The sequence below is a fragment of the Gadus morhua genome, chromosome 2, assembly GCF_902167405.1.
Source record: "Gadus morhua chromosome 2, gadMor3.0, whole genome shotgun sequence".
NCBI classification, from domain to species: domain Eukaryota; kingdom Metazoa; phylum Chordata; class Actinopteri; order Gadiformes; family Gadidae; genus Gadus; species Gadus morhua.
Window position 1 is genome coordinate 1,298,502 of NC_044049.1, and position 12,876 is coordinate 1,311,377.

The following is a 12,876-nucleotide window of genomic DNA, read 5'->3' on the forward strand; positions in this document are numbered from 1 at the left end:
ATGCGATGGACGGGCCCCGGGGCCCGTCCTCTATGCTGAGTAAACAACTCACAGGCCGCGGCAAAGGACTGGTTTGTTTACTATGTGTTGGCCCATAGGAGATGGCTCCTGCTCCAGCTGGGCATTAATTAGTTTTATGAACCTCGTCATTCTGCATGAGGGACAAAGAGACCGTGTGTGGCGGCAGTGGTGGATGTGAACGTCTGACAGGCACGCACACACGCGTACACACATTCACGCGGGCGTGCACGCTCACATACTCACACACACACATACACACATGCACACATGCAAGCTCACACTCACATACGCACACACACTCACATGTGCATGCATACGCATACATGCACACACACACACACACACACACACACACACACACACACACACACACACACACACACACACAGCAACACACATACACACACAACCAAGCACACACACACACACACACACACACAGAACCAAGCACACACACAGACACACACACACACACACACAGAACCAAGCACACACACAGACACAGACACATTCACACACACACGTGAGGTGAAGATGTGATAAAGGCTGAATGAAAAGACAACGCTCCGGGGGCAGGCCTCTGTTGTGACAGCTGCTGGGACGGAGAAGAATGAATGACATCATCAAGTCAATCAAACACTGCTGTAGTTAAAGTTGGGAGTTATTTAAAGATTATTTGTGAAGAGTTCTCCGTAAAAATATTTTTTCTCTAATTAACTCTAATTCAACTATTTACAAGATAGTCTTGTACAAGATAATCACCATTCTTTCATCATTACTTATTTTTTTGGAACAGTTGTTATTGTTACAGAGGTTAAAAAACAATATTTTGTGTCACCGATTAGTACAATTATTATTATTACCAATTTGAATTGAAAACAGTTCTTACTCTGAGCGAGCAAATCCTTTGGACCAGGTCTGTATTTCTGATTTATAGATTAAGTGTGGTTGTTCCTAAGAGGGGCGGTCGTTTCACTTCTGCTGGTGGAAACTAGTCAATTATTTCTCGAAGGAATGTTCCTTATCTTCTTCCCAGAATGTCCCGTCACGTGAAGGGGTGTCACGGACCACAGTGTTTACCATTTATCTCCAGACAAGTCGCTATCTAGCAGAAGATGTCCCTCACGGCCGCGCTGTGCTCACGTCGGGACACCCTCGGACTCCAGTCAGGGATCTGAGTGGTCGCTCAGGAACTCCTTATCTGCCTGTGGGTTCACCCCATCCCAAACCAGGACACAGAAGTAAAGAAGTCCTCCGGTCGATACGCACAGAGGAGCAAAGGTTAACTTTCTGTCTAATGAATTATGGAATAAAGTGGGCTAATACCATCGACTCTCAGACTTCCATTTCTACTTCCCCACAAACACAGAGGGTATATTCTTTGTGTCTGGGGGGGCGTACACCATCGAAACACGGCATGCACCATAAAGTGAGCTCCAGAGAGCTGAGGTCGTCTGATTAGCGGTCATTGAGCGGGGGGGGGGGGGGGGGGGGGGGGGGGACTTTGCCTTGGGCCCGTACAGAGCCTTCAGGGTCACCAGAGCGGGCAGACGCCTTGCAGCAGACAGACACCTTGCAGCAGACAAACACCTTGCAGCTGACAGCGTCTACAGGTGAGCAGCTGACAGTGTCTACAGGTGTGCAACAGTCAGACAGCGTTTACAGGTGTGCAACAGTCAGACAGCGTTTACAGGTGAGCAGCTGACAGCGTCTACAGGTGTGCAACAGTCAGACAGCGTTTACAGGTGAGCAGTCTGAGGGCTGAACCAGGCACCCTGTAGTCATGTGTTATGGGCGTTGATAAAGGCGTAGCAGTGAGCGTAGGGGTCTTGGTTTTTCTGTACATTTTGTGATGATGATCGATCACGTCTACTCTAATTTGTATCACTATGATGTTATCTTTGCGATACGACTAGTGAATCAATAATCCAATGCTCTGCCAGATTGGGTTTGTTTGTTCTTTTTGTAGTTTATTCAAATCTGTTTACTCTGCTTATCTCGTTCAGCCTTTGTGGAGTTATGATTCCAGGTTTATTGTCAAGGTGAGTAGGCCTACAGCATGCTTACATATACATGACACACATAACACACATAAGATACATACACAAGATATGTTTACTGTCTACATGAATGTTTGTGATTGCATTCGTGAGGCGGAACTCATTGATTAGTAGGATTCCAATCTCGTATTGTCTGTGTCTTTGACAGAACCGGTGACTGAACTGATAGTTGAGTTGCAACATTACACAACTGAGACTTTGATGAGCCAGGATAATTAAAGACGCTTTATAAACTTACAAGAGGAACACTGTCTTGTTTACCATAAAACCTAGACAAACATTGACCAACTATCCTCAAGTATTCGATTTGAGCCATAAAGACGCCCTTATAAAGACAACTTCCTGATGGTAAGATAGCAAACATGGTTGTAAACCCACCTTAACTCACAAGTGAAAAAGCTCACAAGACATTTGTCCACACTCAGGGTAGGAAGGTAAACTAGCGCCTCATCAGGATTCAGACCATCGTTGAGGTAAGTGAAGGGATACGATTTATTAAGTCTTATGTGCAGACAAATTTACAGTTCAGATAAAGCGACCTAATGTTTCAGAGTCATTGAGGTTACATTTGGAGAGCAGAGATTTAATAGGTGATTTTAAGATAATCATTTACCTTCCTTAAGGGGGAATGTGAACCTGTTGCTTAACGAACCATGCTCAATTAAAACATGAAGAGAATGAAAGGGTCATTCAGAATGTTTGTGGTTGGTTTTTTGGTTTGCTAATGTAATACATTTAATGTTAATGTAATCTTAATTTCACACCTACCTTTTTTCAGATGATATTATATCCTTTTGAGTTTAACCTGTGGTACCTTTGAGAATGTCCGTACTGGGCATAAAAAACCTTTTTGAAACTTGAAGAATTGTGAATGAAGAGTTTGAAATGAAGTAACTCAAATAAATAGATTGAGCAATACTTCATCAAGGTGAAATGTGTTTTACACATCTGCATCACAATTATGGAACTGTTTGTTTTGAAGTTCAATTTCCCATGTCCTACTTATTTGTCATTTATTATCTTGGTTATTATCTGTATCCTTTTTGAAAAGATAAGCTTCAAAAGTGGTATGCAAGTTTATGACATGAAGTTGATCATTATAACTAAGTCACTTATCTGTGTAGTTGTATTTCACGCTCCTAATAGATGCCGTTTAAGAAACACTTACACACCAAATTGAGTTCAACGTTCAACCGGCCTCCACCTTGTTCCCCCCCAGGAGGTCGAAGGTCAGCCCGGGTTAAGATGAGCTCCGCCGGGGAAGAGCGCGTCAGCATCGACACGTACACCTCCACCACCACCACCGTGCACACGCTGGCCGGCCACCGGCCCCCCCCGCCGGCCCCCCCGCGGCCCGGCCGCCGCCCCCGCCGCCTGCGCTTCATGAAGCGCGACGGGCGCTTCCAGGTGGTCTTCAGGGACGGGCGGGGCAGCTGGAGCCCCTACCTGCTGGACATCTACACCACCCTGGTGGAGACGCGCTGGCGGCTGATGCTGCTGCTCTTCTCCCTCTCCTACATCCTGTCCTGGCTGCTGTTCGCCCTGCTCTACTGGCTGATGGCCTACGCCCACGGGGACCTGGCCCCGCCCCCGGACGGCGGCGGCGGCGGCGGGCCGTGCGTGGCGAACGTGCGCAGCTTCACGGCGGCCTTCCTCTTCTCCATGGAGACGCAGGCCACCATCGGCTACGGCTTCCGCGGCGTGACGGAGAACTGCCCGGCGGCGGTGGCGGCGGTGACGGTGCAGAGCCTGCTGAGCTGCCTCGTCGACACCGTGGTCATCGGCGTGGTCGTGGCCAAGATGGCGTCTGCCCGCCCCCGCGCGCTGACGGTGGGCTTCAGCCGCTGCGCCGTGGTCAACCTGCGGGACGGCGCCCTCTGCCTCTCCTGGCGGCTCGGCGACTTCCGGGGGAAGCAAGTCGTGGAGGGCGTGGCCCGCGCCCAGGTGGTGCGCTACGTCACCCGGCCCTCGGGGGCCGTCGAGGTCTCGTACCGGGACCTGGAGCTGCTGGACCGCGATGTGGTCCTGGCCACGCCCGCCACCGTGGTGCACCGGCTGGGCCCGGGGAGCCCGCTGTACCGCTGGCGCCCGGAAGGGAAGGGGGAGGAGGTGGAGGTGTTGAGGGAGGAGGAGGAGGAGGAGGAGGAGGAGGAGGAGGAGGAGGAGGGGGAGTTTGAGCTGGTGGTGTCCTTCACCTACACGGGGGACACCACCGGGACGCTGCACCAGGCGAGGACGTCCTACGCGGTGGGGGACATCCGCTGGGGCCAGCGCTTCCAGGACATGCTGCGCCAGGGCCCCAAGGGCCTGAGGGCGGACTACGCCCTGTTCAACCAGACCTCCTGGGTCCCGGTCCCCCGGCTCAGCGCCGAGCAGCTCCTCAGGGGCGCGGCCCCGGGGCCGACCGAGGGGCCTCGAGACCCCCGCGGGGGAACGGGGAAGACACAGAGACCCCGGGGCCCCAGACCTGACCCGGGTCAGGGCGTGGTTCAGGAGGCTCGTCTCTAGGGGGGGGGGGGGGGGGGGGGGTCCTGTGTGAATAAAGACTGAATAAAGACCCTGTGTGAATAAAGATAATATACGTTATATTTAAGATTATGCATTTCTAGGGTGTTATTTATGTAGTTGTGTCCCTCACCATGAAATGGTGAGGCTTGTTAGACATGTATTTTTCCTTTCTGTGGTTTTCTATCGGGGATTGGGTTCATTGGGGGTGTTCTTTCATATATTTCTGTGTATAAATAAAACGTGTAAGTAAGTGAGTGTGCTCTTGACTCTTGAGTTCTTATGTCACCATCACGTGTCTTCCATTCATAGCTGCTATTCATGATCCCAGCCCCGCATAATGCACAATACAAAAAGGTTTCCCTCAACGGCAGCAAAACAAACAAACAAGACAACACAGGACACCCGACAGTTTAATAAGGGGAGTGTCAGTAAGTGTCTTAGGACACTTATCAGTCGGGTTAGGGTTAGGGTTATTTTAATGATAACTGTATTGATTAGTCAGTCTGCCCATCTAAATTTGAACGCGATGGAGTTTCTGCACCAACGCTCGGCTGAGCAAGGGGGCATGGCTTCTCCGTCATCACTTGAGATCCGCAGGCGCTCCAGCTTCCTATTGGCCGGCTGGCTCCGAGGGGGCGGTGACGGGCACGTGTGTTTTTAAAGTGCGTCCTTGTAAACCCAAACAACTTCTTCAGTATCGCTGAAACGTGTTATGGCACAATTTGTAATGTCTGACATTAATTTGAGTGCGTTTAAAATAACGGCCAAGAGAAAAAGGACCAGATTTGGAAATGTTATTTTGCATGAGACGCTTAACCATAAAAGCGGGAGATTTGTGCAACAGGAACTAACAGGTAGGCCCACCTGAGAATCATACCGTGTCAATATATATGTCCGCATATATATATTTTTGTGGGCATGCAATTGATGTGTTTGTTGTTTTCCTAAACGTGTGACTGAAGTCAATTACCATAAGCCTAACCCATCTCTGGGAAAGGCTGTTTTAAAAGTTGTGCAGTATGGACCGAGGTGGATGTGCGTCGCCTGTGCGTTACTCAGGACGCACGCATTATTTCTGCTTCTTATTCACCTGATAATATACGAGATCTATTTCTAATCGGGTCGCAAGTGCATTGCCCCAACTTTGCTATTAACTTTTAAAGTGAATTAAGTCTTACCTTTCCGATGCTTTCTTTATGAACAGTCCTTTTAATGAACATCCATTAAAATACACGTATTTGTTTTAATATAAATAAAGCGAGAGGTGTGTTCTCTAGGTCATAACGGATATTATCAATGAGTTATCGATTGATCTCATGTGAAATAGAGCACCGTTATGCAACCAGTTTCCATCTCTCCTATTGAGCACACGTATGCAAACGAGCAATGACAGCTTCTGTTGCTTCTGCTGCAGACTGACAAACCGACAGCCCTGCGTCACTGGATACGGTCTCACTGATTAATTGCGCCCCTAATTAGTTTATTTGTGATTGGGTCCAGTTGCTCTTACACTGACTGAATGTTATACATTGAACATATTTAGAACTCTTGCAGCCTAATTGCACATATTCTTTAGTCACCCTGTGATGAGGGACGGGGAGCCCCTGGTGTATACATTGGGAGGGCTATCATTTCTCCCTAAGTTGGCCTGTAGGCTCATGCTTCAGCCTGATCCGTACCAGGACCGAGCCTTTAGTAAGTGACTCCTGTAGAGGCGCCGTCCCCGCGTGCTGAGCTCCGCGCCTCCATATGTCAGTTGCTACCTAGCAGTGACATCATTAGTCGGGAAAAACAGATGATGCAGAGGGATTTAGCCGGGCGGTGCGCATCTCGTCCCAAATGACCTGTAATCACTTTCCCCGGGTATAAATAGACCTGACAGTTGACGGACAGGAAAAATGACGAAATGATGTTATCCCGTCAAACGTCAAATAACGGTCGATCACCGCACTCTCTCGACCTCTTTCAACACGTCTTCCCCTGAACCCTCCTCCCTTCCCCTCTCTGAACAACAACCCCCAGCGCCGACAGGATTCTCTGAGCCCGCTGCTGAGACCCACAATAGCCATTCTGACCTTCACTCTGTGACAGTGGAGCTCGCGCTGATGGACTGGAGTTTCGGGTGACAGGCAGTTGTTTCGGCAGCAATAAAACATGTCTGCCGTCCCCTGTGTGCCCAGTGTAGACCGCAGTGTCGCACTTTAACGGAGCCGACTGTACTGTACTCTCAGACCAAGTCAACCCCCCCCGTCCCTCCATGCTGCCCCCATCAGACGGTGGCAGGACGCTCCTCTCTGATGGCCTAGGCCCCTTACTTCATTAGCAGCCTGCGTCGTGTATTCAATCCGATTTTGGCAGCGTGGTCCGTGACATCAGAACCGGTGCTAGGACAGAACGCAGGGGAACAGAGGCCGCGCTCGTCTGAGAGGCTTTAGAGAGCACTGTGTGTGTTACCACTCAGCAGACTCCATTTTGACGCAGATGTTTTCCACTCTCCAGTTGAGGCCTTGGTTAAACAATGTGTGGTTTACTTCAACCCTGGTTATAGCTCATCTCTACTGGCTGCTACTGTGTTATGACTGTGTAATGTCAACAGAGGAGATTGAAGCTCACAGGATGTGTGCTACTGTACCAGGTGTCAGATAATCAAACAGGATAATCAATGCACTAAGTATTTACAGGAGAGCGACTGTAGTGATCTCATTGTTTACCTTGATGCTTTGCACCCGGTTGTAATGTGTTTCCTCTCTTTCCTGCACTTGAGGTACGAACTGAGCTGACATGAACTTGATCTGTAATTTGACTCACGGCTTGGCGGACCGACCTACTAATTCATACTTACATTAAATAATAAATGCTCAATTCCCTGCTTTGTCGGCCAATGACATGCTTGCATTTGATGCTTCGGTGGAAAGTGTCACAGATGCTGATGCCTCATTTCTGAATTCAAACACAGAGATACTTTATACTGCCCATAATTGCGTCCAAACAATAGAGTCTTGGCGTCATAAATGCATTATTCAAACATCGGGTAACCACACACCAACAGACAATGATCTTTGCTCTGGTTTCTGCCACTTAGCCTAACACCATTTTCTTCTGTCTGTATTTTCCACAGCACACTTAACTGATGAGGCCCGAAGCCCCCAGGAAGGAGGACTGACCCGCCCACGCCAAGAGTGCACACTCCTGGACTAGTGCAAGAACAGCACCGCAGACCTCCCCCTACCCCACCCCCCCCCCCCCCCCCCCCCCCCCCCGCCACAATCAGGATCTCGGGGTCCCGTCCTCCACGTTTCCAGCTTGAGTTAGTCCCGGCCCTACGTTCAAACCTGTTTCTCCAACGCTTCTTCCAGAAGCTCAGACTGTTCTCGGCAGCGGAGGCGGCGCCGGAGCCCCCCGCCCCGACGGCGGCCATGGGGAGCGTGCGAAGCCACCGCTACAGCATCGTGTCCTCGGAGGAGGACGGCATGAAGCTGGCCGCCATCGCCGCCTTGCCCAACGGCTTCGGCAACGGCAACGCCAAGAAGGTGCAGACGCAGCGGCTGCACCAGAGCCGCTTCGTCAAGAAGGACGGCCACTGCAACGTTCAGTTCATCAACATGAGCGAGAAGGGCCAGCGCTACCTGGCCGACATCTTCACCACCTGCGTGGACATCCGCTGGCGCTGGATGCTGCTGGTCTTCTGCTTCTCCTTCCTCATGTCCTGGCTGTTCTTTGGCTTCGTCTTCTGGCTGGTGGCGTTCTGCTACGGCGACCTGCAGAGCGAGAAACAGATGTGTGTCTCCAACGTCAACAGCTTCACCGCCGCCTTCCTCTTCTCCGTGGAGACGCAGACCACCATCGGCTACGGCTACCGCTACGTCACCGAGGAGTGCCCCATCGCCGTCTTCGTGGTGGTCTTCCAGAGCATCGTGGGCTGCATCATCGACGCCTTCATCATCGGCGCCGTCATGGCCAAGATGGCCAAGCCCAAGAAGAGGAACGAGACGCTGGTGTTCAGCCACTACGCCACGGTGGCCATGCGGGACAGCAAGCTGTGTCTGATGTGGCGCGTGGGGAACCTGAGGAAGAGCCACCTGGTGGAGGCCCACGTGCGCGCGCAGCTCCTCAAGTCGCGCACCACGGCCGAGGGCGAGTTCATCCCGCTGGACCAGGCGGACATCGACGTGGGCTTCGACAGCGGCGTCGACCGCATCTTCCTGGTGTCGCCCATCACCATCGTGCACCAGATCGACGAGCACAGCCCCTTCTACGAGCTGAGCAAGCAGGACCTCCAGACGGCCGACTTTGAGATTGTGGTCATCCTGGAGGGCATGGTGGAGGCCACGGCCATGACCACGCAGTGCCGCAGCTCCTACGTGGCCAGCGAGGTGCTGTGGGGGCACCGTTTCGAGCCGGTGCTCTTCGAGGAGAAGAACTACTACAAGGTGGACTACTCGCGCTTCGAGAACACCTACGAGGTGCCCAGCACGCCGCACTGCAGCGCCCGCGAGCTGGCCGAGAGGAAGAGCAGCGCCGCCAGCTCCAGGAACTCCTTCTGCTACGAGAACGAGGTGGCCCTGGAGAAGGTGGAGCAGGAGGAGGAGCTGGGGGAGGAGGAGAAGGAGGAGGTGGTGAAGGATAAGGGGGGGGAGGCGGCGGAGATCAAGGGGGGCTTTGAGAACGTGGCTCTGGAGGCCATGGAGAGGGACGACCCCGCGTCGGACTCTGACGACAATGGGGACTCTGTGCCCCCAGAGGCGAGGCCTTTGAGAATAGAGTCGGAGATATGACCGCAGAGGGGGTTGATACTACTACCATAGAGTATGTTACCGGTCGGATGAATGTGGCTCCTAATTGCTGACTGCAGTCGAGTGTTCACGGACAAAGCTGGTGTGTTTTGTATGTTCTACTCGCCAGTATCCCCCAACGAAAACCAATACCCCCCATAATTGAGTCAACGACGACAGATAGACGGTTCTATACTTTGGAGCCATTCGCTTCCGCGTTGTTCCAAAAGTACGTTGTACGTTGACTTAACACACCGTTCCGGTTGCTCTAGTTTGTGACATCCACGCTACGCTTTCATTTTAAAACAGCTGTTAAGTGACACACTGGATGAGAAGTTATTAAACCCTACTTGTAAACCGTTTCTTAACCATACCGGCCTTCATATTCAAAACATTTGATATGTTAATGAACTGCGAGGACGGACCAAAGTAACAGAACAACAGTCAATGTTGTTTTGGCCTCCGGTTGAAGTCTGTGGCACCAGAGAAAGGAAAGGCTCGTGTCTTAAAGGACACTGAGAGGTCCGTGTAGGGTTGGGCGAGGACTAGAGCCCCACCGGTCACGTCCTCTGGGGTTAGCGTTGAACGGCTGAGTCACCAGAGCATGCGTTCTTTTATTTATGGAGAGGAATTGGTGAGATGAATCAAGGAGGCTGTGGATCCCCTTTCACCGCGGGTGGAAACGAGGGGCGCCCATCCGTGTCGGTGCATGTTGTCGTCCTCTTGAGAGTTAGTCTCTGCCGTAGAATAGATGAAGGCATTGATTTAAACCCAAAGCATGTATTTAAATCTAATGTCTCAACTGGCCCGTGATAGAATATCAACATAGCAGTCCGCACCTGTTGTTTTATTGATCCCACTATGTCCTTTGACGAAACCTTCAAAATGTTCACCTGAGCTTCCTGGTGGTAATGGCGTATTCAAAAAAAGAAACAAGCGAAACTCCCAAAAAATAGAACTACACCATTGAATTAAAACAAAATGAGGCGACCGATAATTACCATCCAAACTCAGTGTACTTGCATCAATTCAATTCAATTCAATTTTATTTGTATAGCCCTTAATCACCATTACAGTCTCAAAGGGCTTAACAGGCCAAATATTTATGACACTGCATCTTGTGCTCTGAACGAGTCTTAGGTCAGTTAAGAACCCAGTCGCAGGAAGAACCTCCATGAGAAGGTCTCAAAGCAAAGTTACGAGCCTATTCCCATGAATCCACTGGTTTATTCTGTGCTATTGATCGTTCTTACTCTCAAATGTGTTCATCATGCATGCATAGGCGTGTGTGTTGCGAGCGCATCCCTGCGCAGGCATGAATGTGTGCGTGACTGAGCATGCATGCATGTGTGAGTGAATCTGTTTTTGTGTACGTTTGCACACGTAGACACACTTTATCTGTCTTTGTGAAGAGAGAGCGGGACGGACAGAGGGGGGAGGGGGGGGGGGGGGGGGGGGGTCGTTGCACATCATGCTCCTCAATGCATGCTCTCCTGGTCTAAGTATAGCGACACTCGCCACGTGAGCCTTAAAATGCCGTCCCGGCAGCGGACTGCAGTGGGGAGCTTCTGCATTGACACAGTTCAGGACAGTGACAATGGGACCAGAAGCACTACGGTCGGAGCGATGTACGGCCGACCGCCCGGACAGCTCCTGCAAAACCTGACAAAGCACGTGCAATACAGCTCAGAGTCGGAGCCAGGACACTGTGGGACCCAGCCGCACCCCGGAGCTGGAAGTGACTGGAGCGAATGAGGACGTTTATGACGAGCGCTGCTGATTTACATATTGTTTGGTTAGGAAGTAACTTAGGAGCCAAAATGTATTATTTGTCTTTTGAAGTCTGCATTTTGAATAGGACAGCGGTCGCATTCTGCTCTGTTTGTGTATTTGGGGGAGCAGAGAGTTTACCCTCAGAGCATCACGAGAGAGATGATCTCCCCTCGTGCTAGAGATCGCTTCCTTTGTTAGCCAAATGTATAGAAATTGGACCCCTGTACCCCGCCCCCCCCCCCCCCCCCCCCCCCTGCCCCAGTCATGGACGATTGAGACAATAAACCTGGCAGAGAGTTAGCATGCATCATCTGACCGGGTGTGGAGTTCATTCGGAGCAGTGTTGGATCCCCATTTTAACGGCCCCTATTTTGACCGCTGACTCCAGACGGTCTGTTGAAGAGCACAGACATGTCATTTCTTAATGGACCCTTTTGTTTTTAACCATTTTAAATGTGCTGTGTTTTGAAACAGTAACAGATGCACCAAGGCAGGTTTCCTTTTATAGTCAGGCCCTCGAACTCGGGACACAAAATCGACGCAAACGCAAAACAACTGAACCCAGCCCAGTTAAAAGAGACATCCCTGCATTTTAAACCATGAAACAATCCTGCTATGACGACTGGTTTGATCATTTCAACGGAAGCCCCCACTTCCTCCCCTCCTCTCAGCGTTAACGCGACCTCCTCCTTATAGCATCTCTCTACTCCCCCAGGGGTTTTTTATGTTCCGCCGTGGGTCCGTCTGCTCCCCGGGGGCTACAGAGACTGTGCAGGGGTTCATTCTGTTGTTCGGTGACGGTATGCAGACTCTGTACATTAATATATTGTGCAGTTGTTCAAAACTGTAACACATCCTGTTTTCCAATAAAAAAAAAAAGAGAAAATATCTGAACATTTATTGAGCCGTTCAATTCTCTCAACGATCGCGGGTTCGATTCCCGCTGGAGACACAATAAAAAGATCAACTCAGTGTATGTAATACACTCAAATAAGCTGTGTAGGGATTAATAATCTTTGAGGTCCTGTGGCCGGTTATAGAGCAATCTGGGAGCTGTGATGATGAGGAGGGATGTGTTTGGTTGTCGTAGTGACAGCCGTACACACACTGGGCCTCGGATGTAAATCTGTGCAGTCTGCGCCCCAATAGCTCAAAGTGCTCAGGGCATCGTTTACTGTAACTCATGGACCCTCACCGTTTGTTTACGTGGACACACAGAGACTAGACATTACATCTACTGATGCTGCAAGTCGTGAACCCGAATCTGATCTGTTTTGGTAAACTGCGGATAAGTAGAGGGCCTCGTATAGTTTGCCACATTATCGTCACCAGGCGTTGTTGAATCTAAAGTAAATTGCATGTGGTCTGAGTCTTAAGGAGCAGAATGCAATGATGTGTCGTGGTCACACCGCAACACTGTGCAGAACATGAATGGTTAAGTTAAAGTTGTGTTCTTCATTAGAAATGTGTGCGATTAGCATCCATGCAGCCCAGCGGAGACTCGGTCTCACTGGGTTGCACGGAGGCTGGCTGTCCAGGCAGGAACAAAGTACTGAATCGATAGACAGACAGACTGACAGGGCCAATAACAGTACGACACCAAACACAACACACACATCTCTTTTCATTCATTCATTCATTCATTGATCTATGTTTTCTATAAAATGTCCCGAATGTGGAACATGAATTTGCACAATTTTTAAACATTTGCCGGCAAATGCAGTCGCCGTAATTATGGAGTT

General features: G+C 50.4%; 2 protein-coding genes across 8 annotated transcripts; both read left to right on the forward strand.

Moving 5' to 3' along the window:
* The first annotated feature begins 1,509 nt into the window (after positions 1 to 1,509).
* On the forward strand, positions 1,510 to 4,604 carry LOC115556678 (inward rectifier potassium channel 16-like). 7 transcript variants are annotated; one of them, XM_030373838.1, is made up of 4 exons: positions 1,510 to 1,634; positions 2,028 to 2,063; positions 2,230 to 2,554; positions 3,301 to 4,604. In XM_030373838.1, exon 4 carries the CDS (start codon positions 3,327 to 3,329, stop codon positions 4,587 to 4,589), a length of 1,263 nt encoding a protein of 420 aa, XP_030229698.1. In that variant the 5' UTR covers positions 1,510 to 1,634; positions 2,028 to 2,063; positions 2,230 to 2,554; positions 3,301 to 3,326; the 3' UTR covers positions 4,590 to 4,604. The 7 variants fall into 7 exon arrangements, with proteins under 7 accessions (XP_030229698.1, XP_030229719.1, XP_030229708.1 ...); XM_030373859.1 differs by having other exon boundaries at positions 2,507 to 2,554; XM_030373868.1 differs by lacking the exon at positions 1,510 to 1,634 and adding an exon at positions 1,647 to 1,766.
* A 3,260-nt stretch (positions 4,605 to 7,864) lies between these two features.
* LOC115556652 (inward rectifier potassium channel 2-like) lies at positions 7,865 to 10,801 on the forward strand. The gene has a single exon (XM_030373827.1). It carries the CDS (start codon positions 8,006 to 8,008, stop codon positions 9,362 to 9,364), a length of 1,359 nt encoding a protein of 452 aa, XP_030229687.1. The 5' UTR covers positions 7,865 to 8,005; the 3' UTR covers positions 9,365 to 10,801.
* Positions 10,802 to 12,876: the final 2,075 nt, after the last annotated feature.